We start from the raw sequence: 26,527 nt of genomic DNA, 5'->3' as shown, positions 1-26,527 counted from the left end.
CAAAAATCTTCCAGACAATTCCATCCCCAGTGTCCTTTCTTTTTCCAAGTTCCTAGAGCCCATAATTATCCATTCAAGTCTTTAGGTGCATAGAACCTGAAATTTTGTACTGAAGTGGCATGAACCTTAGAAATCAGGAAATCACACTTTGTTGCTTTTTCTGTCTTCATCACCTGAGCAAATAGTTGGCACCTGTCTTCTTTCTCTTTTTATATAATCATAGGTGGTACATCACAGGCAAAACAGGCTAGGAGAGAATGGATTTAATGGGGACAAACAATATATTATTTCGAAGGACAAGCCATGGGAAAGAAATATGGTGTTTCCATTTTTTAAAGATAATTTAGTGGGTACAAAAGTATCCAAATTTAAATAGTTATAGTTTTCAATCAAGTAACTAATTTTAGAATGCCCCAAGGCTGAGAGTTTTGTTTTCTCTTACTTTACCATTTCTATAAAGCATCCTTGCATACAAAGCCAGATGGTTTAAAAAACGCTGCGATAAATAAAACTTTTAAAGTGCCTAGCATATTCTGTGTTTAAGATGCTAAACTCTGATGGGACAAAGCACTCTGAACATGTTTAAGCTTAATGTGTATCAGTGGTTGAAGTTCTGGAAGCTCTTATGTGTTTGCTTATACAGCAACAGTATTAATAAATAAGCCAGGAATTTCAGAAAGTGTGAATAGTCCTGAAAGAGGATGTCACTCTTAGATGTACAAAAAGAAAAGATGATCCAAATTCAAGTTTACTGCCTCATTACACAGGTTTTGTCAAGAAACAGGTGAAGCCATTCATATTATGCTTTTTTTCTATTCACCCACTCCCACCCTAAAAATCTTAACTGAAAATTTTAACTTGTTTTTAAAGTGAAATAATTTATAGCATTTCCATGCTAGAGTTTTCTAATATATTCTGACCACCAACCATTAGTAATTGTAACGAGTATATTTTTTTCATTCACGTCATCACTTTCTCCAAATTTACTGCATTTAGTCCACAGATTTCACCATGTAGAAAATGCGTCTAAAATAAGTATAAGCCCATTCCAGGTTTAAAAAAGGATTCCATTAGTATTCGGTTTTATTCTGGTTGGAAATTAATAAAGTATTAAAGTTTTATTAACAGTATTTGAAACACAAGCTGTTTTTTGCCGCAGAGAGAATATTTGCATGCTTATAGGGCTGTCACTGAGTTTCTCAGACATTTAACTCAGATGTACAGTAAATAAAGTCTCCCCCCCCAAAAAAAAATCTTTGATAAATTTTATTCATATTTGGCTATGGGTACAAATTCCAGGCCATGTATGTGAAGTCATGGTGATATCGCTTTGCTAGAGAGAAAGGCTACAGGTTGGCTAAGAAATTAAAATGCAAGAAAAAAGCAGGAGCGGCATATGCATTGCTTCTTATTCTAGGATATACAGGGTCTCTTCAATAAGTACTGCTCCAAACGTCTTCCTAATTCCATGCTAGGGAAAGCTAAATATTTTCTATTCATCTATGAAATCACTCAACTGGCAAGGAAAACATGTTGTATCATCTATTTCTAACTACATGGGAAGTGAAAGGAAGAAAGAAAATATAAACTCATGCTATCTTAATTCTAATGTCTAGCTATAAAAACATATAATTGTACCAAGTGCTATCTAATATTTTTATGAACTGCAGAAGCTGATGATCACTCCCATTTTTGAAGGTCTTTTTGCTTGGTCATCTAAAGATGCTTTTCAGATTTCAAAAGATCAGCTATTATTATCCTCTTTCTGCCCCTAAGGAATTAGTAAAATGCACGTTCATTTCCTTCTTTCTAAATGTTCCAGTTAAAAACTAAACAGTGAAGAAAAAAGGGAAACATTATCTTGGACACCTTTTTGTCATTATAACAACAAAAACTGTGCAATAGAAACTCAAGTTTTATTCTGATTTTTTTGTTTGTTTTTTAACAAGACTGTCAAGAATAATACAGGTTACAGAGCTGTAACCTCCTTAAAGAAGATGATATTTAGTTTGCAACAAATGCCTTCTAGTGAGAACATATTACTAGCACTTCAAAAATTTACAAAAGGTTGACAAAATATTCTCCTAAACAGCTAGCTTTATATTTATAAACAAAATAGAAACAACTGGTTTATCCACTGCACATCAAACAGGAGGCAAAGTGATCGAGATCATCTTTGATTTTAAAGAATAATAAAAACTACTTTATACCCCATATATTATAATCCTAAGGAAGGAATATTTTTGAAGGATGCTGAGGGGGATTAAAACAGGCTAATGCATGATATCATCTCCTTCAGTAGTCTTTTCATTTACTCATATTGCCTTGATCCTTTACAATTACTTTTTTCCTACAAGACAACCATATTGTTGCTGTACAGTCCATAGCTCTTTTCTTTTATTCCCCTTAAGAAATAAGTGCGACCCATTTCCTATCAGCTTTCATAAACACACTTGAAACTTCAGACATAATAGGAGGGTGGTTTCTTTCAGTATGAGGCCTTTTCTCTGTAACAGCAGATATGAGAACAGGGTGGCCTCTCCGTGCGTGCTGCCATGGATAGCTGGATGGTTTGTGCACCTCGTATTTCAAAAACACAAACGGAAAGTAGGTCTGGACAAGGACAAACTGCAACTCGATTTCTGCTGCAACCCTATCGGCAGGTCAGCTCTATTTACTCCTTCACTTTACTGATATAGTCAGTGAACTTGCTGATGTTTTCTTCCTGCTGTTCTAGGGCATCCAGGACAATGCCCATGGGCGTCCTCTTCAGACCGATTCCCTCCATCTTATTCTCCAGTTTGTTCTTGAGGTTCCGGAGTCTCAGCGATGCGTGGATAAACATCACTACAGGGAAGTGAAACGTGGTTAGCATCAAAGCAACGGTTCTCTGTTTCCCTTCACACTTGTAGCAAAAACTTTCTCTGTTAGCTACAGTCCAGTCTGGTTCTCTCATTGATCCAAGTCCCCACATGGATCCTTGGACTTTATATAAAGTATTCTTTATGTGTGCAGGAAAATGTTGTGTCCAGCAGGAAGGACCATAATCTGGCTGCCACTCTCTTCCCTTCACTCATGGATATCATTACCTTTCAGATGCTACTTAAATGCCCTGAAATTCCAAGTGAATCCATGCGATTCCAACTTCACTAAAAAGAAACTGAACACTAAGCTTTCCAGAAAAGAGCTCATGCTCAGTTCAGGGATTACCTGTATTTTGTCCCTGCAGGAGGCATGCAGGTGAAGTCCTCTTAGGAAATGTCTCCTATGGGGCAGTTTTCCATAGTGTTGGATATAGATGTCTAGATAAAAAGCTAAGGGTTTTATGGGCCTTATGTAACCTGGTGTTCCCCAGATTTGCCTGAATATTAAGAATTACCTGAGTTTGTTTATAAAGATTCTCTGGCCTCTCTCCTGGACCTTCTGAACCAGAATCTTAAACGGATGGTCCTGGGAGTCTGTATTTTAAACAGACACACTGGGTGGTCTGCACCAGCAGTTTTCAAACTTCTGTGTACATACAAATCACCTGGAGAGTCGGTTAAGTAGGCAAATTCCCAGTCTTCATCACCTAAAATTCAGACTGTTAAGACTGAGGTAGGATGCCAGAATGTAACATTTCAGTAATCATTGTGGATGCTTCTGACGTAGGCGATTTTGGACCTTCATTTTGAGAGGCACTGATGTGTGTTCTCTCTGGAGGCTCCTAATCTAGAGTGGCCATTAGAAGCACTTGAGAAGCTTTCTAAAAATACAGGTTCTGTGGGCACCACTGTGGACCCAAAGAATCAAAATCTCCAAGGGATGTAGCTGGCAAATTTATATTTTTAAAAATCATCCTGGATGATCCTCACAATCATCAAAGTTTGGGAATCACTGATATTGTCTAATTTCCTTCTGTTATAGACGAGTGAACTACAGCCCATAGAGGATCACTGGTCCAGATCACATGGCTGGTTTCCAGCAGGCCTAGGAATAGAAACCTGGACCCTTGACTCTTGACTTCTGATACATTTCATTACCGTGGCTTGTGTTTTACAAGCTGTGCATTTAAGCAGAATCACTGAAATACTAAGCCTGTAGCACATAAAGAAAACCTGAAGAGCATTTCAAAAAGTCTGAATTTACTGATTCAATTATTTTATCCAATAAGGTATGAGATTCACATATAAATATTCTGGGCTTAATCTAACAAACCTTAAACAAGCAATTGATTTTATTTAATGGTATAGCGGCACACGTGAAATGCTATTAAAAGTTAAAGGGATATTCCTGTCACTTAATACACTGTAATTTTAATCAGATTTCTCTTGATGAGACTGGAATTTTATCTGTTCTCTATTTCAGGCTTCAAGTGCTTGGGAATGTCGGTAAACAATGCATGTAGACTTTAGAAAATGTCTATTTCTCTTCACCAGAATTGGAGTACTTGGTATCTATATTCTGGGCCAACTTACAAAACTTTCAACACTAATTATGATCTTCTGAGTAAGTAGAGAGTAAACATCCATTTCTCTGTCACCACAGGATGCCTGGCACTGAATGACTGAGAACAGATATCAGACAAATCTGGATTCCAGTGCAGGCTATACCACTTTCCTGCTGTATGACTTGTGATCCGTATTTGTTTTGTTTACTGTATTTGTGCAATTAATGGACTATTAGGCCTTGATCTGCTGTTTCAGAAAATTCTGATAATTTTGTAGACCTGCCAACACACCTCAGAAACAGGTTAGGTTCTTCCCACTGAACAATCGCGCCTACCTTTCTTTATCATATAAGGAAAGGAAGACCCAGGTTCACTTACACAGCAAAGGAAAAGTGATACCAAACACAAAGACCATGACTCCCCCAAACATGGATATGAGGAAGTAGCTGGCTAGCATGACCACCATGACAAACGTTGTGGGGTACTGCTTCTTCATCCGGCGGAGGATGTCTTTATTCTGCGCTGCCCACACAAAGCCCGTGAACACCAGCACCACCACGATGCCTCCAAGAATCATGTTGAAGGGGCTCAGGAACCTGGGATATGAAAAAAGAGGGAGCCCAGGTCAGGAGGAAGAAGATGAGGAAGAGGAGGAAGAGTAACAACGAAGTACTTACTTTAGCCTTTTATATAAGTTGTCTCATTTAATCGTATCTTGATGAGGTAGATGCTATCAATTTACTTCTCAAAGGAAGAAACTTAGGCACAGAGGTTAGAAAATGGTAGAGCAAAGATTCACACCGAGGCAGTGTGACTCCCACCAAACAGCCCGTCTCAATAGAGGCCCAGCATTTTAAAAGACTAGAGCCCCTCTCTTGGATGGGCTGTCTTTAGCTTTTATACATTCTGGGCTCTAGTACACGTTGATTGTATTTTCTGAGCTCCAAGGGCTTATTTAAATCCTCCTAGAAACTGCCATGCTAGATGAATGTGGAGTACAGGTCACACAGTGGGCTCCATGAGCCCGATCCAGTCCAGTCTGTTTGGACTGTGCAATAATTTTTCAAACTTTTACTTGAATCCCAATGTTTTGTTTTTTTTTTTTAAATCCATAAATCTTGGGATTTCTTGCTTCTCCTGGAAACAAGAAAATCTCACAAAACTGGGCCCAGTTTCCCATGTCAGCCACTGGCTGGAGTGCCTTCTCATTTAGATAGAATAAATGCTCTCCATTTAGCCTCAGCCCTCACCCCCCCACACCAATATCTATGGCATCTCTGACACAGAGGCCCCCAGTGAGCTGCCATTAATATTGTTTTTCTAACAGCTGCCCTGCACTGCTCTCTTACATAAGCTGCCTGGTCCATGGAGGCATTTGGGTTTATGACTCCTGGCATAGAGAGGCCATTATAATTCTTTAAAAGGCCCAGAGTATCATTAGGAGATGGGTCATCAACTGAGATTTCCAAGCATAGAACCTCCAGTTTCATTGTTACATGAAGCAAAGGTTACTCTACTATTGATAATGGGGGAAACACATTATAAAGAGGAAATTTAGATCAAGTATTTCATAAGTGAGAATGACTGGGCATTGTAGCCCCACTCAGCCCAACCCTCCCACCCCACTGTGTGTACAGAATCCTTAACAAGACATTTGTGGTCAGCAAGTATGATGAATTACTAACTTTTTACCCTTCTAAGAGGCTAATGAGCATTTTGCTTGGGAAGGACAAGGAGGGTCAGTGTGTTATCATCATGCTCTGAATATTAACATCACTGATTTGGAAGACAGGATAATGAAAAGTGATGCCCAGAGCTTACTTCCTCTGAAATAGAAGAGATGAAGGAGTCATATTCATATTGGGATGCATGTTTAGGACAATTAAGATTCTTTTTAAAAAAATGCCTTTAAATTTTAGCTCTGATTCTGCCTCCTGAAACACAAAAGCTATTTGAAATAGTTTCAAATAGGAGTGAAAGTATTGCATATCTTAATGGGTGAAATCAGGGACATAAGTTATGTCAAACTCCTTTAAAAAAGTAAAAAATCTCTACCAAAATGCATGGAGTTAAACAGTGGTAAAAGTAGTAGCACGTAACTTAAAATTAACCCCTACAATAATAAGTTGCTTATTTCATTCAGAACTCTTGCAAATACTTATACCCTTCAAGGCAAAAATCTCCTCTTTAGACTAGTCTAAGGAAGTGAATAAAAATGCAAAGACTGAATTGTAACAGTATTCATACAAGTGGTATTTATGATTTATAACCTTTAGAAACAAGCTATGTGGCCAACAATTTACTAAATGGTGGCATATACAACTGTTTTCAAAAAGTCGAAGTATACTTAATAATGTGGGAAGATAATAATATATTGATTGGGTAAAAGCAACAATTCTCTCTGGTAGGTGGATTTAGCACTTATGTTATATAACTCAGAAGTAGAAATTTTTGCAATCCGTAAATTATTTTGTAATCAGAAATAAAATGAACATATAAAAAATGAAATATAAAGATGTAAAAGGGGGGCCTCCCTGGTGGCGCGGTGGTTGGGAGTCCGCCTGCCGATGCAGGGGATACGGGTTCGTGCCCCGGTCTGGGAGGATCCCATGTGCCGCGGAGCGGCTGGGCCCGTGAGCCATGGCCGCTGGGCCTGCGCGTCCGGAGCCTGTGCTCCGCAACGGGAGAGGCCACAACAATGAGAGGCCCACATACCGCAAAAAGGAAAAAAAAAAAAAAAAAGATGTAAAAGGGAACCTCCATGGTGGTCCAGTGGTTAAGAATCCGTCTTGCAATGCAGGGGACACGGGTTCAAGCCCTGGTCAGGGAACTAAGATCCCACATGCGGCGGGGCAACTAAGTCCGTGTACCGCAACTACTGAGCCCACGCACCTCAACGAGAGAGCCTGCACGCTGCAAGCTACAGAGCCCACGCACTCTGGAGCCCACCCACTGCAATGAAAAGATCCTGCATGCCACAGCTAAGACCCGATACAGCCAATAAAAATAAATTTTAAAAAAGATAAAATAAAAAATAAAACCTGATCTTTAAAAAAAAAAAGAAAAGAAAAAGAAAAAAGACTATGGGATGGTTAATTCAAAAAAAAAAAAAAGATATAAAAGTAACTGCTCCTCAGCCCCACAACGCCGGCTTGGGACAGGCCAACTCCAACAGTCCAATCTTACCTTGCCTCATCTCTCCAATAACATTAATGCAATTTCAATTCATACACACAGCCAAGCTCTTCCTTCTCCCATCCAAACCTTGGTTTCCTGCCCATTCTCTAGATCCTCTTGTAACCAATCCGCCACCCGCCCCACAAGCTTTCCTACCATCCAGCACACGGGCTAGTCTATCTGTCCTCCTCCCTCAGTTTTTTATTATTTAGGTCTCTTCATCTCTTTGTTCTATTTTCTTTTCTTTTTCACAGTTTTATCTGGCTTATACCCTGTCTCCAGCTTTGACCCTGGAATTGGTTTGGGAAAGACAAAAATTTCCTTATAGGTCTGGGGAAGGGAAGACTTGGACAGGGCCAAAACAAAATCCTCTTTAGCAAGTGGTAGGGAGAGTGGGTAGAGAGGCTCAGAAACTCTCACCGATTAATAAATTTCAATTCTAGCACCAAAAAGATTCTGAGAGAAATGATACCAAAAGACTCCGATAGTTATACTGGGTAATAGGATCATGGGTAATATATTCCCATTTGCTTATTTCTATTTTCCTATTTTTTCAATAGCCATGTATTACTTGAAAATAAAAAAAAATTGGTATTTAAAAAGAAATGGGGGAAAGGTGCGTGAAGGAGACAAACCCTTTTACATAGCCTTGATGTTGACAAAGTCAACATTAACTCAAAGAAGCACAGCAGAGGGTTCAAGTTTAGGAAACTCCTTTGCATAAGCTGCAAATAGGAGATGGCTGGTGGGTGGCAAAGTGTCAAAGGTCTCCGGCTCAGTTCTTCCTAGAATATCTGTTAAAATAATAATTCACGAGGTGTAGCATATAATAAAATGTATGCCAAGCTGTTTCTATTTTTCTCGGGATAAGTGAGGTAGATACCTAGGCTGAATGTCTAAACAAAGCCCAGGACAAAGAATAATGAAAAATCCAGGCCTGACTCAAGCAATTCCAAATTTGCTTTTCACCTGTTTCTGTTGCTCATGTTCAAGGGAAAAGAACAGAGCAGAGTCCTACAGAAGTGGTTTTAGCTTACCACATGCCCAGCCATGATCTGTAATTAAACCAAAGTTCCAAGCTGGAAAAAATGAACAAAGTTACTTGGAGCAGAAATGATTTTCTTCCTTACTCCGCTTAAGGGCAATTCCATTCTAAGAAAGGGTAAAATGCACACTACTCCCACTGCCCAGGCACCTCCCTCTATTTTGGAGCAAAATAAAAGAGACCACCCTCCAGAGATTAATTTCATTTTCCAGTGAGTGCAGGAGTTTGGGAACCAGTTCTTGACTGAGATGAGTAAAGCTGTTTTACTCAACAGTTGGGTTCTTAGTGACGTCAGTCACAATGAAGCCCAGGGACCTTTAGGACAAAACTTCCATAAATGTGCCACCCCAGCTTTCATGTGGACAATTGCCATTGGGCTCGATGGGTGCCATTTCATTTTTTGGTAGTCTGTGAATGAGAGAGAGGGAGGAAGGGAGGAAGGAAGATAGAGGGGAGCAAAGGAGAGAGGGAGAGAGGAGGGAGAGAAAAGAGAGCGAGATCGTGATTTTCTATCTGTTGAAAATAGGACCTAGTTTTACAAATCAAAAACAATGTTTTTCTATTGTGAGTTAAAAATATATACTTACATACATATGTATCCTATCCAATTAAAAAGTTGATAGATAAATGTAATAGTTAAAAATTCTGGTGGAATCACTGACAGTTGTATAAAGGTTTAGAATCCCATCACAGAATCCTGTAGCAGACTCGTCAAAGAGGAATCATCCCAGTCCCATTAAACAGATGCATAAACTGAGGCCCAGGGCAGTGAAGAAACATAGTCAAAGGGATCCAGGGGGAGAAAAACAGTGCCAGTTGATGTAATTGTGACAGCAATTCATAATATAACCCATTCTGTGTTGTTAACCAGCTTCAGAGATCTCCCCCCTCAACCATTTTAGAACCCTATCCTTCCAGTTGGGGTAAGCAGCTAAGGATCATTCTGGGAAATCCATGAGCATTCTCCTTTCTCTCTAAAGGAAGGCAGCTATGAGCAGCTGTGGACACAAGTCCTAAACTTGCCAACATGACTCAGCTAGCTATAGCTATAATTTCAGCACAAGTTGCTAAAAAAAAAAAAAAAAAAATCTTGGCCAACCGCAGAATTTTAGAGCTAGGATGGATCTTGGAAACACACCTCATTCTACACAGAAGCAAGGTAAGGAATAGATAAGTTAATAAATTTGTCCCAAGGCCACCAATTGCAGTGCTGGTGATAAAAGTTTACCCAAACAGAGATCTTCAGATCGACTCAAGTGCACGTTTGGTAATGCCTGCCATGCTGTGATGCCAACAAGAGCCAAAGAGGTGGTGAAATGTTTTCTGAGCAGCAGAAGTAGCTTTGCACTGAGTTCCAATTTTCTAACCCAAAAAAGCTATTTTGGCAGTTTGGTTCCTGAGGAAGCCTGACTCACCAAGAAAGGGGGGAACAATTTACTCACAGTGCACTTCTCTAAATTGGTGATGTTTTTCTGAGGTTCTTAAACAACCAGAGGGGTCACTGCCAATATGAATCCACCCATCCGTTTTCTTGCTTCTCATCACTCTTAGGATCAAAACAGGATTCTTTCCACATTCTACAAGGCCCCTCAGGGTCTGGCCCCTGCTTGCCTCTGCAGCCAGGGTATGTAGTTTGTACCTGGGACAACGGGGCTGAGCTGAGGGCGTAAATGGGGCCGGAAATTCAGGTCACACTTCACCCACCAAGCCTGCAATTTGGCTTAAGCTGCATCTCCCAGGACGAAGGGACAATTTTAATCATCAGTATAAGGGATGGCTAAGGGGTACAGCATCTCTGCCTGTCAGCTTTCTCATACCACCGCCTCCTGATCCTGCACGCCATCTGCTGGCATTCCTATCTGTCTCTAGAACTTACCCTGCCCCTGGCCATCACAGGCCCGAGCACAAGCCGTTCTTTCTGCCTGATTCACTCCTATCTTCTTCGAATCTCAGCTTAATCAGCTTTTTTTTTTTTTTTTTTTTTGCTGTACGCGGGCCTCTCACTGCTGTGGCCTCTCCCGTTGCGGAGCACAGGCTCCGGACACACAGGCTCCGCGGCCATGGCTCGCGGGCCCAGCCGCTCCGCGGCATGTGGGATCTTCCGGGACCGGGGCACGAACCCGTGTCCCCTGCATCGGCAGGTGGACTCTCAACCACTGCGCCACCAGGGAAGCCCTTAATCAGCTTTTTCTCAGCCTCTCTGACCACATCCTGGCACCGTCCGCCTCTTCTTCATGGCTCTGAACCCAGTAGCAGTTTGATATCTATTTGAATGAATATCGGATCAATGTCTCTGACTCCCATTAGAGACTAAGTGCTATGAGGGCAGGGACCGTGACATTTTCTCCCCAGCACTTGGCACAGTGGCTGGCACAGAGCAGGAGTTCAGTACAAATTTGCAGAAAGAAAGAAAAAGGGGAAGTAAGAATCTAGCACATTTTCATGTTATTTAAAGTAAGCTCAGCAACTTTCTATGGCCACGAATTAAGTGACAAGAGATTTATCTTGGACAAATCGCGATGATTCTCACCGTACACTAAGTATTACTGTAGAAATGGTCCCCATCTTTGTACCTTCACAGAGTTGTGATGAAAGGAACAAAACAAAAACCGAAAGTAAGAAACACTCCTATGCAAACATAGGAGATAATCAGATGAAATCACAGGGCCCTTGGGCTCTCTGGAAGGAGGAATCTTTGTAAGTTCTGTCACTAGTGCTGGCTGGGGGCCAGGAGGGAGAGTGGGTGGGACAGAGAGACATTCATCCGCCTGCAGACCTGTCTATACAGGCCCTCTTGCTCTTGGATTCCTCAGATAATCCCAGCCGTCTTCTGTGGTTATTTTGGTTTCCCAACACGGCTTCCTTCCTGGCGGCTTCCTTCCTGGCAAGAACTATCTCTGACTATAAAGGATAAATGGAAATGTACAAATCAGTTTTGAGTAAATGTGATCAGTGTCTCCTGGACCTAATGATCACAGGCAGTTAAGGTGGGGCAGGGATCAGACTCTTTTGTCGCAGAAAGGTTAAAGTAACCTAACCTTGAGATTTTCCTAACCAACTGAATCGGCTCAGCTCATAGTATTTATTGTGTACTCGCTGTGTACTGAACACTTATCACACCGTGTGTATTGGTCCCATCAAACTAATCATATCCAAATGATCCACTGTCTTGGCAGCAGGTGGCATATAAAAAGTATCCATTCTAAGACATATGAACCTCCGTGTTTTCTTTTGTATTTATCAAGCTCATTGCTGGTTTTATTTATTTATTTATTTATTTATTAAAAAAAAATTTTTTTTGGGGGGCGGTACACGGGCCTCTCACTGTTGTGGCCTCTCCCATTGCAGAGCACAGGCTCTGGACGCGCAGGCTCAGCGGCCATGGCTCACGGGCCCAGCCACTTCACGGCATGTGGGATCTTCCTGGACCGGGGCATGAACCCGCGTCCCCTGCAACGGCAGGTGGACTCTCAACCACTGCGCCACCAGGGAAGCCCTGGTTTTATTTTTAATAAACAACAACTTGGACCTGGGTTAGAAGCCATGAGTCTCACCCCTCCCCTAGCCATGAAGCTTCAAATAGTCACTATACAAGGAACTAATTAGGCTGCAACAGATCCTTTTTAAACTTTTTTTACGGCAAATTTCTAAAGGTAGAGAGAATGGTATAATGAACCCTCATGTACATTGATCACTGCCTTCAACAATTAGGAACCCACAATAATCTCACAATAATGCTTTAGAACTCAAGGGGAAAGATATTTGTTTACAAACTGTTCTTTCTGAATGCTTTTAGTGGAGTTGATTAAATGGTTGTCACGTGGCAAGTTCTTACAGCACTGTGGAGAGAGGATAGGGCTTTGGACAAATGCTAATGAGCCTGGTGACACATGAACTCCCTTCCTACAAGCAGTTCCTGTCTATTTACCTACCACTAACCCCAATTTCTGCATTCATTTTTGTTTCCTGCAGACGAGGACTTCACTGATGGGATACAAAGCAAATTAGTAGAAGCAGGAGCCAAAGCCCCAGTTTTCCACTTCAGATGGGCTTTCTGTCTTCCAGGTGTCTGCATTTCGCGAATGCTCCCTGGGAGAAAAGGCCAGGAAATCCTATCTATTTATGGTAAATGCTTGCAGAACGGAGATGCAGCCTACAGGTTTTTTCTTAAGATCACGGGCACGGAAGTGTTCCCTGAAACAAGAAACCAAGCTCATTACAAGAGCCAGGGGAGGATGTTATAAGTATTCTGAAGCTGAGTGATTCATTTGTCCAAAAGGAAAATAAAAAATCTCCAGTGGTGCTGCTGAATTTGGTGTAGGTCCAGTTCATCTTTTAGAATTGCAGTTCCTGTACAGAGCTCTCTGCCCCTAGTAAGCTTTTGCCCTCTTAGAAAGGGGAAAAAAGAACCCCCAAATCCGCCTATTTACTTGAACATTTACCCAGAATCATTGTAAATCCTTATATAGGGAAAGGGGATAGAAACTACCATCTCCAGGAAATATTTTAAAAAATAAAGTGTGTATGGGGAGATGTTGAGACGAACAAGGTTATATACATAGTGTCAGAAGATGATTTAACAAAAGAATTCTTACTTGAGGAAGAATTTTGAGATTAAAATTTCACTGAGTGTTGATAGACCTCTTAAACGTTTTGTACTCAGAAGAAACACATGACCCGCCCCAGAACGACATGTGCCAGCATGCCATGTGCAGTGCCTCAAGTGCAAATAGAAGTGCATGGAAGGTCAGGAAGAGATTAATTCTGGGAGGATTTGGGATGGCTGGGTGGACTTGTACTCCTGCTGGTATCCTTAGAGCATCAACAGTATCTGGCAAGTAGCAGGTGCTCAGTAACTATTTGTCCAACTGAGTAGAAGGTATCTGTGCTGCAGGTGAGGATGGTTCCATTTAATAATCCTTTCCCCATCCATATACTCAATGCCTCTCCCATTTTGACACCGGAGAGTTTTGCGATTTGGCATCATAACGTATAGGGGAGATCAGGTAAGTCAGGTTGAAAATCACGTGTGTTTATTATATATGTGTATGTTTCTGTGCACTTGTATAAAAAGTAATTCTTACATGTCCAGCATCCTCTTGGTGCCTCTATAAACATGGGGAAGGCAGGAACCACAGCTGTCTCCTTCTCCACTGTGTCTACCAGCATGGTGCCTGAGAAATTGGTAAGTGCCTCATGTTCTTTGTGGAGGGAACAAACGAAACAACACAAATAGAGTAATATTGTAGAATTGGCTGATGAATCTCAGAAACATTTCCACTAGGTTTCAGCATGTTTATGCAATTGATTTCATCTGCAAAGGTTTTAATACATTCCCATCCATCCGAGGGCTCTCTGATTCTTTTCTTCCTCTACCAGCTAGAAACTTGGTTTTTCTTCCTTTTTGCAGGAAAAGGGGCAAACAATCTGCCCATTTCTTAAAACCAGATGCTGATGGCTACCAGCCTAGAACATATTATGGGACCACACTCATTTTGTTTAAAAATTAGTTTTATTTTTTGGCTGCGTCAGGTCTTAGTTGTTGCACGCAGCATCTTTCCTTGTGGCATGTGGGGTCAGTAGTTGTGGCACGTGGGCTTAGTTGCCCTGTGGCATGTGGGATCTTAGTCTCCCGACCAGGGATCAAACCAGCGTCCCCCTCATTGCAAGATGGATTCTTAACCACTAGATAACCAGGGAAGTCCTGGGACCACACTCATTTTGAAAAGATTACAGTAATACTCTTTTCAGATAGAAGAAACTCCTTACCATCTCAAGCAACTAAAAGTAAAAAGTGGTAACTCTAGTTTCCACCCAGTGGTAACACCTCCATGGGCCACATGGAGATGAAGTATCAATACTTTAGCTAAGGAGAGACCTTCAAGACGGCGGAGGAGTAAGACGTGGAGATCACCTTCCTCCCCACAAATACATCAGAAATACATCTACATGTGGAACAACGCCTACAGGACACCTACTGAACGCTGGCAGAAGACCTCAGACTTCCCAAAAGGCAAGAAACTCCCCACGTGCCTGGGTAGGGTAAAAGAAAAAAGAAAAAACAGAGACGGAAGAATAGGGACGGGACCCGCACCAGTGGGAGGGAGCTGTGAAGGAGGAAAGGTTTCCACACACTAGGAAGCCCCTTTGCGGGTGGAGACTGCGGGTGGTGGAGGGGGGAAGCTTCGGAGCCACAGAGGAGAGCGCAGCAACAGGGGTGCGGAGGGCAAAGTGGAGAGATTCCTGCACAAAGGATGGGTGCCGACCAGCACTCGCCAGCCCAAGAGGCTTGTCTGCTCACCCGCCGGGGCGGGGGGTGCTGGGAGCTGAGGCTCGGGCTTCGGAGGTCAGATCCCAGGGAGAGGACTGGGGTTGGCTGCATGAACACAGCCTGAAGGGGCTAGTGCACCACAGCTAGCCGGGAGGGAGTCTGGGAAAAAGTCTGGACCTGCTTAAGAGGCAAGAGACCATTGTTTTGGGGTGCTCGAGGAGAGGGTATTCAGAGCGCTGCTTATATGAGCTCCAGAGACGGGCGTGAGCTGTAGCTATCAGCGTGGACCCCAGAGACGGGCATGAGACGCTAAGGCTGCTACTGCCGCCACCAAGAAGCCTGTGTGCGAGCACAGGTCACTCTCCACACCTCCCTTCCAGGGAGCCTGTGCAGCCCGCCACTGCCAGGGTCCTGCGATCCAGGGACAACTTCCCCGGGAGAACGCACGGCGCAGCTCAGGCTGGTGCAACGTCACCCTGGTCTCTGCCGCCGCAGGCTCGCCCTGCAACCCGTACCCCTCTCTGCCCTCGGCCTGAGTGAGCCAGAGCCCCCTAATCAGCTGCTCCTTTAACCCCGTCCTGTCTGGGCAGGAACAGACGCGCTCAGGCGACCTACACGCAGAGGCGGGTCCAGATCCAAAGCTGAACCCCAGGAGCTGTGCGAACAAACAAGAGAAAGGGAAATCTCTCCCAGCAGCCTCAGGAGCAGCGGATTAAATCTCCACAATCAACTTGATGTACCCTGCATCTCTGGAATACCTGAACAGACAACGTATCATCCCAAAAGTGAGGCGGTGGACTTTGGGAGCAACTGTAGACTTGGGGCTAGCTTTCTGCATCTATTTTTTTCTGGTTTTATGTTTATCTTAGTTTAGTATTTAGAGTTTGTTATCACTGGTAGATTTGTTTATTGATTTGGTTGCTCTCTTCCTTTTAAAAAAATATTTATAGATATTTGTTTTTTTTTCCTTTTTCTCATTTTGTGAGTGTGTATATGTATGCTTCTTTGTGTGATTTTGTCTGTATAGCTTTGTTTTTACCATTTGTCCTAGGGTTCTGCCTGTCCGTTTTTGTTTTTGTTTTTTTGTATAGTTTTTAGCGCTTGTTATCATTGGTGGATTTGTTCTTTGGTTTGGTTGCGCTCTTCTGTCTTTTTTTCTTTTGTTTCTTTTTTAAATTACTTTTTAATTTTTAAATACTTTTAAATTTTTTTATTTTAATAACTTTATTTTATTTTTTTCTTTCTTTATTTTTTCCTCCCTCTTCTTCTGAGCCATGTGGCTGACAGGCTCTTGGTGCTCCGGCCGGGTGTCAGGCCTGTGCCTCTGAGGTGGGAGAGCCAAGTTCAGGACATTGCTCCACCAGAGACCTCCCGGCTCCACATAATATGAAACAGCAAAAGCTCTCCCAGAGATCTCCATCTCAATGCTAAGACCGAGCTCCACTCACCAACAAGCAAGCTACAGTGCTGGACACCCTATGCCAAACAACTAGCAAGACAGAAACACAACCCCACCCATTAGCAGAGAGGCTGCCTAAAATCATAATAAGGTCACAGACACCCAAAAACACAACACTGGATGTGGTCCTGCCCACCAGAAAGACAAGATGCAGCCTCATCCACCAGAACACAGGCACCAGTGCCCTCCACCAGGAAGCCTACACAACTCCCTGAACCAACATTACCCAGTGGAGGCACACACCAAAAACAACAGGAACTACGAACATGCAGCCTGTGAAAAGGAGACCCCAAACACAATAAGTTCAGCAAAATGAGAAGACAGAGAAACACACAGCAGATGAAGGAGCAAGGTAAAAACCCACCAGACCAAATAAATGAGGAAATAGGCAGTCTACCTGAAAAAGAATTCAGAGTAATGATAGTAAAGATGATCCAAAATCTTGGAAATAGAATGGAGAAAATAAAAGAAACGTTTAACAAGGACCTAGAAGAACTAAAGAGCAAACAAACAGTGATGAACAACACAATAAGTGAAATTAAAAATTCTCTACAAGGAATGAATAGCAGAATAACTGAGGTAGAAGAATGGATAAATGACCTGGAAGATAAAATAGTGGAAATAACTACTGCAGAGCAGAATAAAGAAAAAAGAATGAAAAGAATTGATGACAGTCTCAGAGACCTCTGGGACAACATTAAACACACCAACATTCAAATTATAGGGGTCCCAGAAGAAGGAGAGAAAAAGAAAGGGACTGAGAAAATATTTGAAGAGATTATAGTTGAAAACTTCCCTAGTATGGGAAAGGAAATATTTAATCAAGTCCAGGAAGCACAGAGAGTCCCATACAGGATAAATCTAAGGAGAAACATGCCAAGACATATATTAATCAAACTATCAAATATAAAATACAAAGAAAACATATTAAAAGCAGCAAGGGAAAAACAACAAATATCATACAAGGGAATCCCCATAAGGTTAACAGCTGATCTTTCAGCAGAAACTCTGCAAGCCAGAAGGGAGTGGAAGGACATATTTACAGTGATGAAGGGGAAAAACCTACAACCAAGATTACTCTACCCAGCAAGGATCTCATTCAGATTTGATGGAGAAATTAAAACCTTTATAGATAAGCAAAACCTAAGAGAATTCAGCACCACCAAAGCAGCTTTACAACAAATGCTAAAGGAACTCCTCTAGGCAGGAAACACAAGAGAAGGAAAAGACCTACAATAACAAACCCAAATCAAATAAGAAAATGGTAATAGGAACATACATATCGATAACTACCTTAAATGTAAATGGATTAAATGCTCCAACCAAAAGACATAGACTGGCTGAATGGATACAAAAACAAGACCCGTATATATGCTGTCTACAATAGACCCACTTCAGACCTAGGGAAACATACACATTGCAAGTGAGGGGATGGAAAAAGATATTCCACACAAATGGAAATCGAAAGAAAGCTGGAGTAGCAATTCTCATATCAGAGAAAATAGACTTTAAAATAAAGACTATTACAAAAGACAAAGAAGGACACTACATAATGATCACAGGATCAATCCAGAAAGAAGATATAACAGTTGTAAATATTTATGCATCCAGCATAGGAACACCTCGATATATAAGGCAAATGCTAACAGCCATAAAAGGGGAAATCGACAGTAACACAATCATAGTACGGGACTTTAACACCCCACTTTCACTAATGGACAGATCATCCAAAATGAAAATAAATAAGGAAACACAAGCTTTAAATGATACATTAAACAAAATGGACTTAATTGATATTTATAGGACATTCCATCCAGAAACAACAGAATACACTTTCTTCTCAAGTGTTCATCGAACATTCTCCAGGATAGATCATATCTTGGGTCACAAATCAAGGCTTGGTAAATTTAAGAAAATTGAAATCATATCAAGTATCTTTTCCGACCACAGCGCTATGAGACTAGATATCAATTACAGGAAAAAATCTGTAAAAAATAGAAACACATGGAGGCTAAACAATACAGTACTAAATAACCAGACATCACTGAAGAAATCAAAGAGGAAATCCAAAAATATCTAGAAACAAATGACAATGAAAACACGACGACCCAAAACCTATGGGAGCTCCAGAGATGAGCTCTAAGGTTGTCCACTCTCACCAGTATTATTCAACATAGTTTTGGGAGTTGTAGCCACATCAGTCACAGAAGAAAAAGAAATAAAAGGAATCCAAATTGGAAAAGAAGAAGTAAAGCTGTCACTGTTTGCAGATGACATTATACTATACATAGAGACTCCTAAAGATGCTATCAGAAAACTACTAGAGCTAATCAATGAATTTGGTAAAGTAGCAGGATACAAAATGAATGCACAAAAATCTCTTGCATTCCTATACACTAGAGGTGAAAAATCTGAAAGAGAAATCAAGGAAACACTCCCATTTACCATTGCAACAAAAAGAATAAAATACCTAGGAATAAACCTACCTAAGGAGACAAAAGACCTGTATGCAGAAAACTATAAGACACTGATGAAAGGAATTAAAGATGATACAAACAGATGGAGAGATCTACCATGTTCTTGGATTGGAAGAATCAACATTGTGAAAATGACTACCCAAAGCAATCTACAGATTCAAGGCCATCCCTATCAAACTACCAATGGCATTTTTCACAGAATTAGAACAAAAAATTTCACAATTTGTATGGAAACACAAAAGACCCCAAATAGCCAGTGCAATCTTGAGAAAGGAAAGCTGGAGGAATCAGGGTCCCAGACTTCAGACTATATTACTATACTACTTCAGACTGTACTGACTACAGAATCAAGACAGCATGGTACTGGCACAAAAACAGAAATATAGATCAATGGAACAGGATAGAAAGCCCAGAGATAAACCCACTCACATATGGTCACCTTATCTTCGATAAAGGAGGCAAGAATATACAATGGAGAAAAGACAGTCTCTTCATAAGCGGTGCTGGGAAAACTGGACAGCTACATGTAAAAGAATGAAATTAGAACACTCCCTAACACCATACACAAAAATAAACTCAAAATGGATCAAAGACCTAAATGTAAGGCCAGACACTGTGAAAACTCGTAGAGGAAAACATAGGCAGAACACTCTATGACATAAATCACAGCAAGATCCTTTTGGACCCACTTCCTAGAGAAATGGAAATAAAAACAAAAATAAACAAATGGGACCTAATTAAACTTCAAAGCTTTTGCACAGCAAAGGAAACCATAAACAAGATGAAAAGACAACCCTCAGGATGAGAGAAAATATTTGCAAATGAAGCAACTGACAAAGGATTAATCTCCAAAATTTACAAGCAGCTCATGCAGCTCAATACCAAAAAAACAAACAACCCAATCCAAAAATGGGCAGAAGACCTAAATAGACATTTCTCCAAAGAAGATACACAGATTGCCAACAAACACATGAAAGGATGCTCAACATCACTAATCATTAGAGAAATGCAAATCAAAACTACAATGACGTATCCCCTCACACCAGTCAGAATAGCCATCATCAAAAAATCTACAAACAATAAATGTCACAACTGAAGGGGAGGGCACTTTTTTTGTTCCAAATTATGTTTTACTAATAAAACAAGTAAAAACTGATTTATCAATCTTCACATAGTAGAGAGCAGAGATGGTGCTAAACATCCTACAATACACAGGACAGCCCCCTACAGCAAAGAATTCTACGATCCACAATGTCAGCAGCACCCAGGTGGAGAAACACTACAGAAGGGTATTTCACCAAATTTGCAAGGGCAATATGAATTAGCGAAGAGTCTGAATTCTAAGCTTTTTAAAATTGAATTTTTCCACCATAGTAATCCTAACCAATATGTAGTAAGCACTGTCAGTAACGACCCAGTTAGAATCACTCCAGGAGCATGTTGCTGTTATGTGCTGGCATGCTGCTATGTGCTTCAAAATAATTTATTCCATTAAATGTTGCCCCCGTGATCATGTTGAAACCTTATGTTCATTTATTTATTCTTTGCATTCGCCAGCTAAACATCTGCTGTATTGTAGGCCTTGGGGATACAGGGGATAAAAATAATGCTAACCACAACAACAAGAAAAAGAAAAAAATAATCGCAAACAAAACCCACAGGGACCTCCCTGGTGGTCCAGTGGTAAGACTCAGCGCTCCCAGTGCAGCGGGCCCGGGTTCCAACCCTGGTCAGGGAACTAGATCCCGCATGCATGCCGCAACTAAGAAGTCCGCACACCGCAACGAAGATCCCGCATGCTGCAGCTAAGAGCTGGTGCAGTCAAATTGATTGATTAACTAATTAATTCATTTAAAAACCCACAGTCTCTGGCCTCAAGGACTCAATAGTGCAGAATGAAGACAAGTGAAGAGACAAATTAAAAGCCTGTGGGGTCAATACCAGACAAGATGTGGGCACAGGTGTGGGGAGTGAGGGGCAAAATCCTGTAGGGGAAGCAGGGGTAGATGAGTAAGTTGGGGACTGGTGTTTGGGTGGATGGAGCTGCTGGGATACAGATGCTACCTGTGTTTCTCCTTAAGTCAATGATAACACCAACAATGATACAAATAATAATGAAAACTCCAAAATAAATTTCGTGAAGCAAAAAGTAGGAGCCGGACACTCTTCTAAGAAACTTGCCTGTATTAACTCAGATAATCCTCAGAAAAGCCCTACAATGAAGGTACTATCATTAGTCTCATTTTACAGATGAGGAATCGGAGGCAAAGGGTGGTTCAAGTGACCTACCCAAGGTCACATGGCTAGTGACTGGTAGTTGGGATTCAAAATTTACTTAACCAGGCTCTGGTGCTGAAATTCTTAACTACTACTTTCTACTCTGTGAAGAGCCAGAAGATATGGCAACTGTCCCCCACAAGGACTATTACTAAGAGACTTAGACTTAATCTAAGAGGCAGAATAGATCTCCTGAGTGGAAATCATATGCCTGGGAAACCATGCTTTTAGGATGAAGACCAAACTTCTAACCATGGATTACCAGGCCCTGCCTGATCAGGCCCTCACGCACAGATCTGTCTCTATCCTAATCCCTCTTGATCTCCATCTTGGTCTGGGCAGCCCTTCCGGGTGTTTTGGAGCTGGATAATATCCACTTGGTCCTCCTCCTCCCTTCCTGCAGTCTTCATGAGCAGGCTTTCTCTATCCTTACCCGAGCCAGTTTTCAACTCAGAAGTCTTCAGACTTGAGGCTAGAGCCCTCCAACAATGACCTGGTGGTCCCTTCTGTCCAGCAGGGGACGGCACCATTGAAGAAGACACTTCCAACACAGTCCTTTCCCTGGGAAACACCCAGGCCACATTTTCATACACGCTCTACCAAGATATCATGAGATGCCAGATATCAGATGCCAGTGGAGAAGCCAGTCAAACAGCCTCCAGCACTGTTCTGACCCTCCCATCTACTGACATCACCAAAAGAGGAGAGTTGTTTAGAATGAGAAACATTCGGGCATCAACTAAGCCTCCCTGACCCTGAAGACATTTGGTTTCTTCCACCTTTAAGATATTACAATTCCAAACCTCATGACTCATAGGAAAATGGCATAGTAATTAAGAGTCTGGGGTTGTGACTTTGATCAGGTCATTTCAACTTTCAGAGCCTCAGGTCTAATAATAACAATAATCGTAATGCAATAATAATGTCTCATCTCACTGGGTTGTATGAGGGAATTTGCTAAATTACTTAGCAAAGTACCTGGCACACAGAGCGCTCAATAAATGTTAACTTTTATTATTATTAAATTATAAAGGAAGAAAAGTGCAATCTGGAAAGAACTACAGGCTGTGCATTTGTAGATGCATAGGAAACAGCTGAAGATGTCACACCAGGTTTTACTGGGGTACAAAGGGAATCCCACACTTGGCACACAATTTTCAAAACAACTTACTAGCCTATATCTTTTGTAAGTTTTTAAAGATAAGATTAATTAAAAAATGAAATGGCGGGTGGGATAGGGAGGGTGGGAGGGAGACGCAAGAGGGAGGGGATATGGGGATATATGTATACGTCTAGCTGATTCACTTTGTTATACAGCAGAAACTAACACAACACTATAAAGCAATTATACTCCTAAAGACATTTTAAAAAAATGAAATGGCTACTTTTCACTTTCACTTTCAAAAATTTGCCAATCCCCATCTCCTATTTGAAAAGGGAAATAGGAAGGGCCAACACCCCAAACTGCCTGAGTTAGTAGGCTAAGACACCACAATGAAGGAGCTATATTTAGTCAGGGCATTCATAGTGAAAAATGAATTCCATCAAGGTAGCAAGGCTGCTGGAGCTTGTGTCTGATCTGGGCAGTATATCTATTTGAAAAGCAAGTTTTTTTGTTTTTGTTTTTGTTTTTTTTTCTGTACATTTGATTGGTCTCTGTCAAATCTTGCCCTATATCTAGCTTTGGGGGAGTGTACCTCAAAAAAAAACAAACAAAAATGACTCCATAGCTAGACGGCCAGGTAAGATGCCTTTACAAAGAAAGAGAAAAGAAAAAGAAAGCAAAACAACAGAGGCAATCCTATTTACCAGTGATTTTGTTTTAAAGAAATTTTTTTATTGTTCGGAGAAATAAGCCTTAAGCATAAACCTAGGGGAAGGTTCAGAAGGCAGCTGCTCCAGGCCTGACTCCAACTAATTTTAACTTGGCTGCCATATAATTCAGAGTCGGTTCAGAGCCCATGCTGTCCACACACCAAGCCATTCCGAGTTGGAAATTCCTTAAGCAACACATCATGAGGATCTGTGTAATTGTCTATTCAGTCTCACAAATGAGAGTCCACTTCTGCATGGGGGCAAATATTCTGAGCCACACCCAGAAACTGTGAACTCTCCCTCTCCCCCCTGTGCTGGGTATTTGGTCCTACATCTTCTCAACAACTGTCACGTGCCCTTTGGTCAGGATTCATGTGTGATTGATCTTGGTATGCCCAAGCTTGGCACAGAGAAGTGACTCAATAAATATGCCAAAGAACAGCAAACCAACTACAGAAACCACCCTATTTGCCCTTTCCCACACCTTACAAGTTTAGGTTTTTCCTTTCTCCCAGGCCAGCTTGCTTTTTCCCTCTGTGTTTGCTTTCAAATAGAAATGCCAGACACTTCTTTAATGGCAAGTGGGTTTCTTTATAAAGTCTGAGGGTGCTTTTTTTCTTTAAAGATGCATGGGATCAGCAAGATCTAGAATATCACCACCCCATCTTGCAAAAGTGAGTGAAGCATTTCTTAAAGGGTGAACTACAAGAAAAAGTGTTTTCTAGAAGAACAGGTGTTGTGTGAAATCGCATATAACAGAGGACACAATTTTAAGATCGGGTGTGAAGATAAAGAGACCATGCCTGGCAACTCCTGGAAGAATAAAGAGCAAAAGGACACCGTTTATAAAGTCATGGCAGACTTCACCCCACACTGGGAGATGCGCCACCAGGCTACACCCACCCTTTTGCTCCCAAGCTCAGCTTTCCCGTACAATGTGGCAGGCATTAGGCAGAGAAACCTATAAAGAGAGACGCCTCTCTGATGCCCCTTCTACACTAACACCAAAGAAGGCAGAGTCCGGATCCACACCCCGGCGTCCCAAGCCTTCCAGGGCGGCGTCCGCCCCAGCCAGCCCCAGCATAAGGTTACGCCACTTTCCTCTTTCTTCTTATTTTTAAGAGACTGGGGCGCTACAAATATCACCCCCAGCAAAAGCGTAATTGGGGCACAGAGGGAAAGAAGTCATTTTTTTCTTGCCTGAGGTTGGCAACATTTCCTCACCCCAGGACCCCCCATCACTCTTCAGCCCGAGGCGCGGAAAAAAAAAAAAAAAAAAAAGGACCCCCAGATTGCTGCGGCCCCGCCCTGCGAACAAGTTTCCACTGGTTTGGCCGCTTGCAGTTATCGGGACAGGAGCTGGTCTTGGAGAGCGTTTACGCATCCCGGGATCTTGCACCAAGAGCCCACTCGGTGCTGACCCCGATCAGTGCCCGGGAGGGGACCCCACTTACCCCACAACGGAAATCATCATGGCAGCCACCACCAGGTAGTTGGTCTGATAATAGAGCAGGTTGCTCACCACGCGGTTGTTCCATTTGGAAATGTCCCTGAAGTCCGGCCGGGCGAAGCGGTCAGAGCCTGGGAAGAAATCGTCCCAGGCGCGGAGCGGAGCGATATTCACATCCATGTCTCGCTTCCCAGCTTCTTGTTCTTTGCTTCTGGAATCTGGCGGCGGCGGCGGCGGAAACCGATCAGCTGAGCTGGTTTGAAGATGACAGCGGCTCAGGCTCGGTCGGCTCTGCGATTGGTGGGCAGAGAAACAAAGGAAATTGGGAGCGGGCGGGCGTTTCTTCTCTTCTTTACTTATTGATTGGTTCTAAGTGGTTGGTTACAGGAAAACTGGGGGCCCGCAACAGAGCAAGGAGCAGAGTGCAAAACAGAGGTGAAATGACAGAAAGAAATCGGCGGAAATCCCCTGTCTGAAGAGAAGTGGCAATGCCTTCCCGGGCAGTCCGAATACAGCCTGCTTTAAAATACCCCTTTTGAGGGTCTAATCTACGAATGTCGTCTGGACTTTAAGGACAATTTTTGCAGCTGTTCAGAAGCCAATCTAAGTGAAAGGCAACTATAGTGTTTCTGGAGGATGAGCTGGTTTTGAAAATTAAGTAGTTACTAACCTTTGCACATCAGAATGCAATTCACATGTTTCTCTGTCTCACCATGAGTCACTATGAGTGAAATCAGACTGGCAAAATGGGAAAGAAGGACGTGTAGAACGGAAGGGCTGGTTTGTTCTCTCACTTTCCTTCTTTGTTCTCTATCTCTGTTCTGTGGGGGCAAAATTATACAACTACTGTGCTGGTCTGATGAAGTGGGCACTCTGGTCACTTCAGCCCTGAGCTGAGCATGTTGTTTACGTTTGAAACCAAACAATGATCTGCAGTGAACTAATTGTTCTGCACCCAGTATTTTCTGGGCAGAAACGTGGATTCGACTCCAGAAAAAGCTTTCTTAGTTTTTTTCTTTCTTTTTTTGGCTGCATTCCGTCTTCGTTGCTGCATACGGGCTTTCTCCAGTTGCAGCAAGCTGGGGCGACTATTCGATGCGGTGCACGGGCTTCTCATTGCGGTGGCTTGTCTCGTTGCGGAGCACGGGTTCTAGTCGCGTGGGCTTCAGTAGTTGTGGCCCGTGGGCTCAGTAGTTGTGGCTAGCTGGCTCTGGAGCGCAGGCTCAGTAGTTGTGGTGCACGGGCTTAGTTGTTCTGCGGCATGTGGGATCCTCCCAGACCAGGTATTGAACCCGTGTCCCCTGCAATGGCAGGCGGATTCTTAACCACTGCACCACCAGGGAAGTCCTGCTTTCTTAGTTTTATCCTAATATCTGTGAACATCTCTAAGGGAGCACAGTATTTTAATATCTACGTGATAGCTTTGTATCTCAGCCCAAAGAACTGCCAAGAGATGTATTAGTTGTAAATTTCCTTCTAGGGGTTCTGAAGAGTCATCTTTTTTTCAGTTAAGGGGCTGGTTGATAAAGTAAACCTCCTTTTATCAAGATGTATAAGAATAAAGTATTTTGGTTAATTTGGTTAATTGTGTGGTAGGCAGATTTCTAAGATGCTAGCATGTAAGATAACGAAGTCTTTAAACCTTCAAGTGGTGCTCTTTTTAAAAACTGAATTCACTTTCCTCAGACTACCAATTTTCAAAAAATTGGAAAGCCATAAAATATACGTAATGCAAAGTCTAGAAGACAATATGATTTCCCTTGATGATTCAGAAGACAGTTAAGAAAATTTCAGTGACTAAGAAATTACTTCTGCCACTGGTTATTAGGAAAGTTTGGTGATAGAATCCAATCGCTAAGATATAGCCTAGATCAGCGGTCCCCAACCCTTTTGGCACCAAGGACTGGTTTTGTGGAAGACAATTTTTCCACAACAGAGTGGGGGGATGGTTTGGGGATGATTCAAGCGTATTACATTTATTGTGCACTTTATTTCTATTATTATTACATTGTAATATGTAATGAAATAATTATACAACTCACCATAATGCTGACAGGAGGCGGAGCTCAGACGATAATGTGAGCGATGGGGAGCGGCTATAAATACAGATGAAGCTTTGCTTGCTCA

At 42.0% G+C, this 26,527-nt stretch overlaps 2 protein-coding genes across 2 annotated transcripts in view; one reads left to right on the top strand and one right to left on the bottom strand.

The window, feature by feature from the left end:
- Window positions 1-26,527, top strand: part of UBA3 (ubiquitin like modifier activating enzyme 3) — a 444,187-nt gene that overhangs the window by 390,729 nt on the left and 26,931 nt on the right. The window lies entirely within an intron of this gene.
- On the bottom strand, window positions 1,054-24,864 carry ARL6IP5 (ADP ribosylation factor like GTPase 6 interacting protein 5). Its single transcript, XM_060110264.1, has 3 exons — window positions 24,405-24,864; window positions 4,808-5,025; window positions 1,054-2,847 (listed from the first exon to the last, which is right to left on the bottom strand). The coding sequence occupies exons 1-3, from the start codon at window positions 24,578-24,580 to the stop codon at window positions 2,675-2,677; spliced, it is 567 nt and encodes a 188-aa protein (XP_059966247.1). The 5' UTR covers window positions 24,581-24,864; the 3' UTR covers window positions 1,054-2,674.

This window comes from Mesoplodon densirostris, chromosome 10 (assembly GCF_025265405.1).
Source record: "Mesoplodon densirostris isolate mMesDen1 chromosome 10, mMesDen1 primary haplotype, whole genome shotgun sequence".
NCBI classification, from domain to species: Eukaryota; Metazoa; Chordata; class Mammalia; order Artiodactyla; family Ziphiidae; genus Mesoplodon; species Mesoplodon densirostris.
The sequence above is the reverse complement of the archived record's forward strand: the minus strand, read 5'-3'. Positions and strand labels throughout refer to the sequence as shown.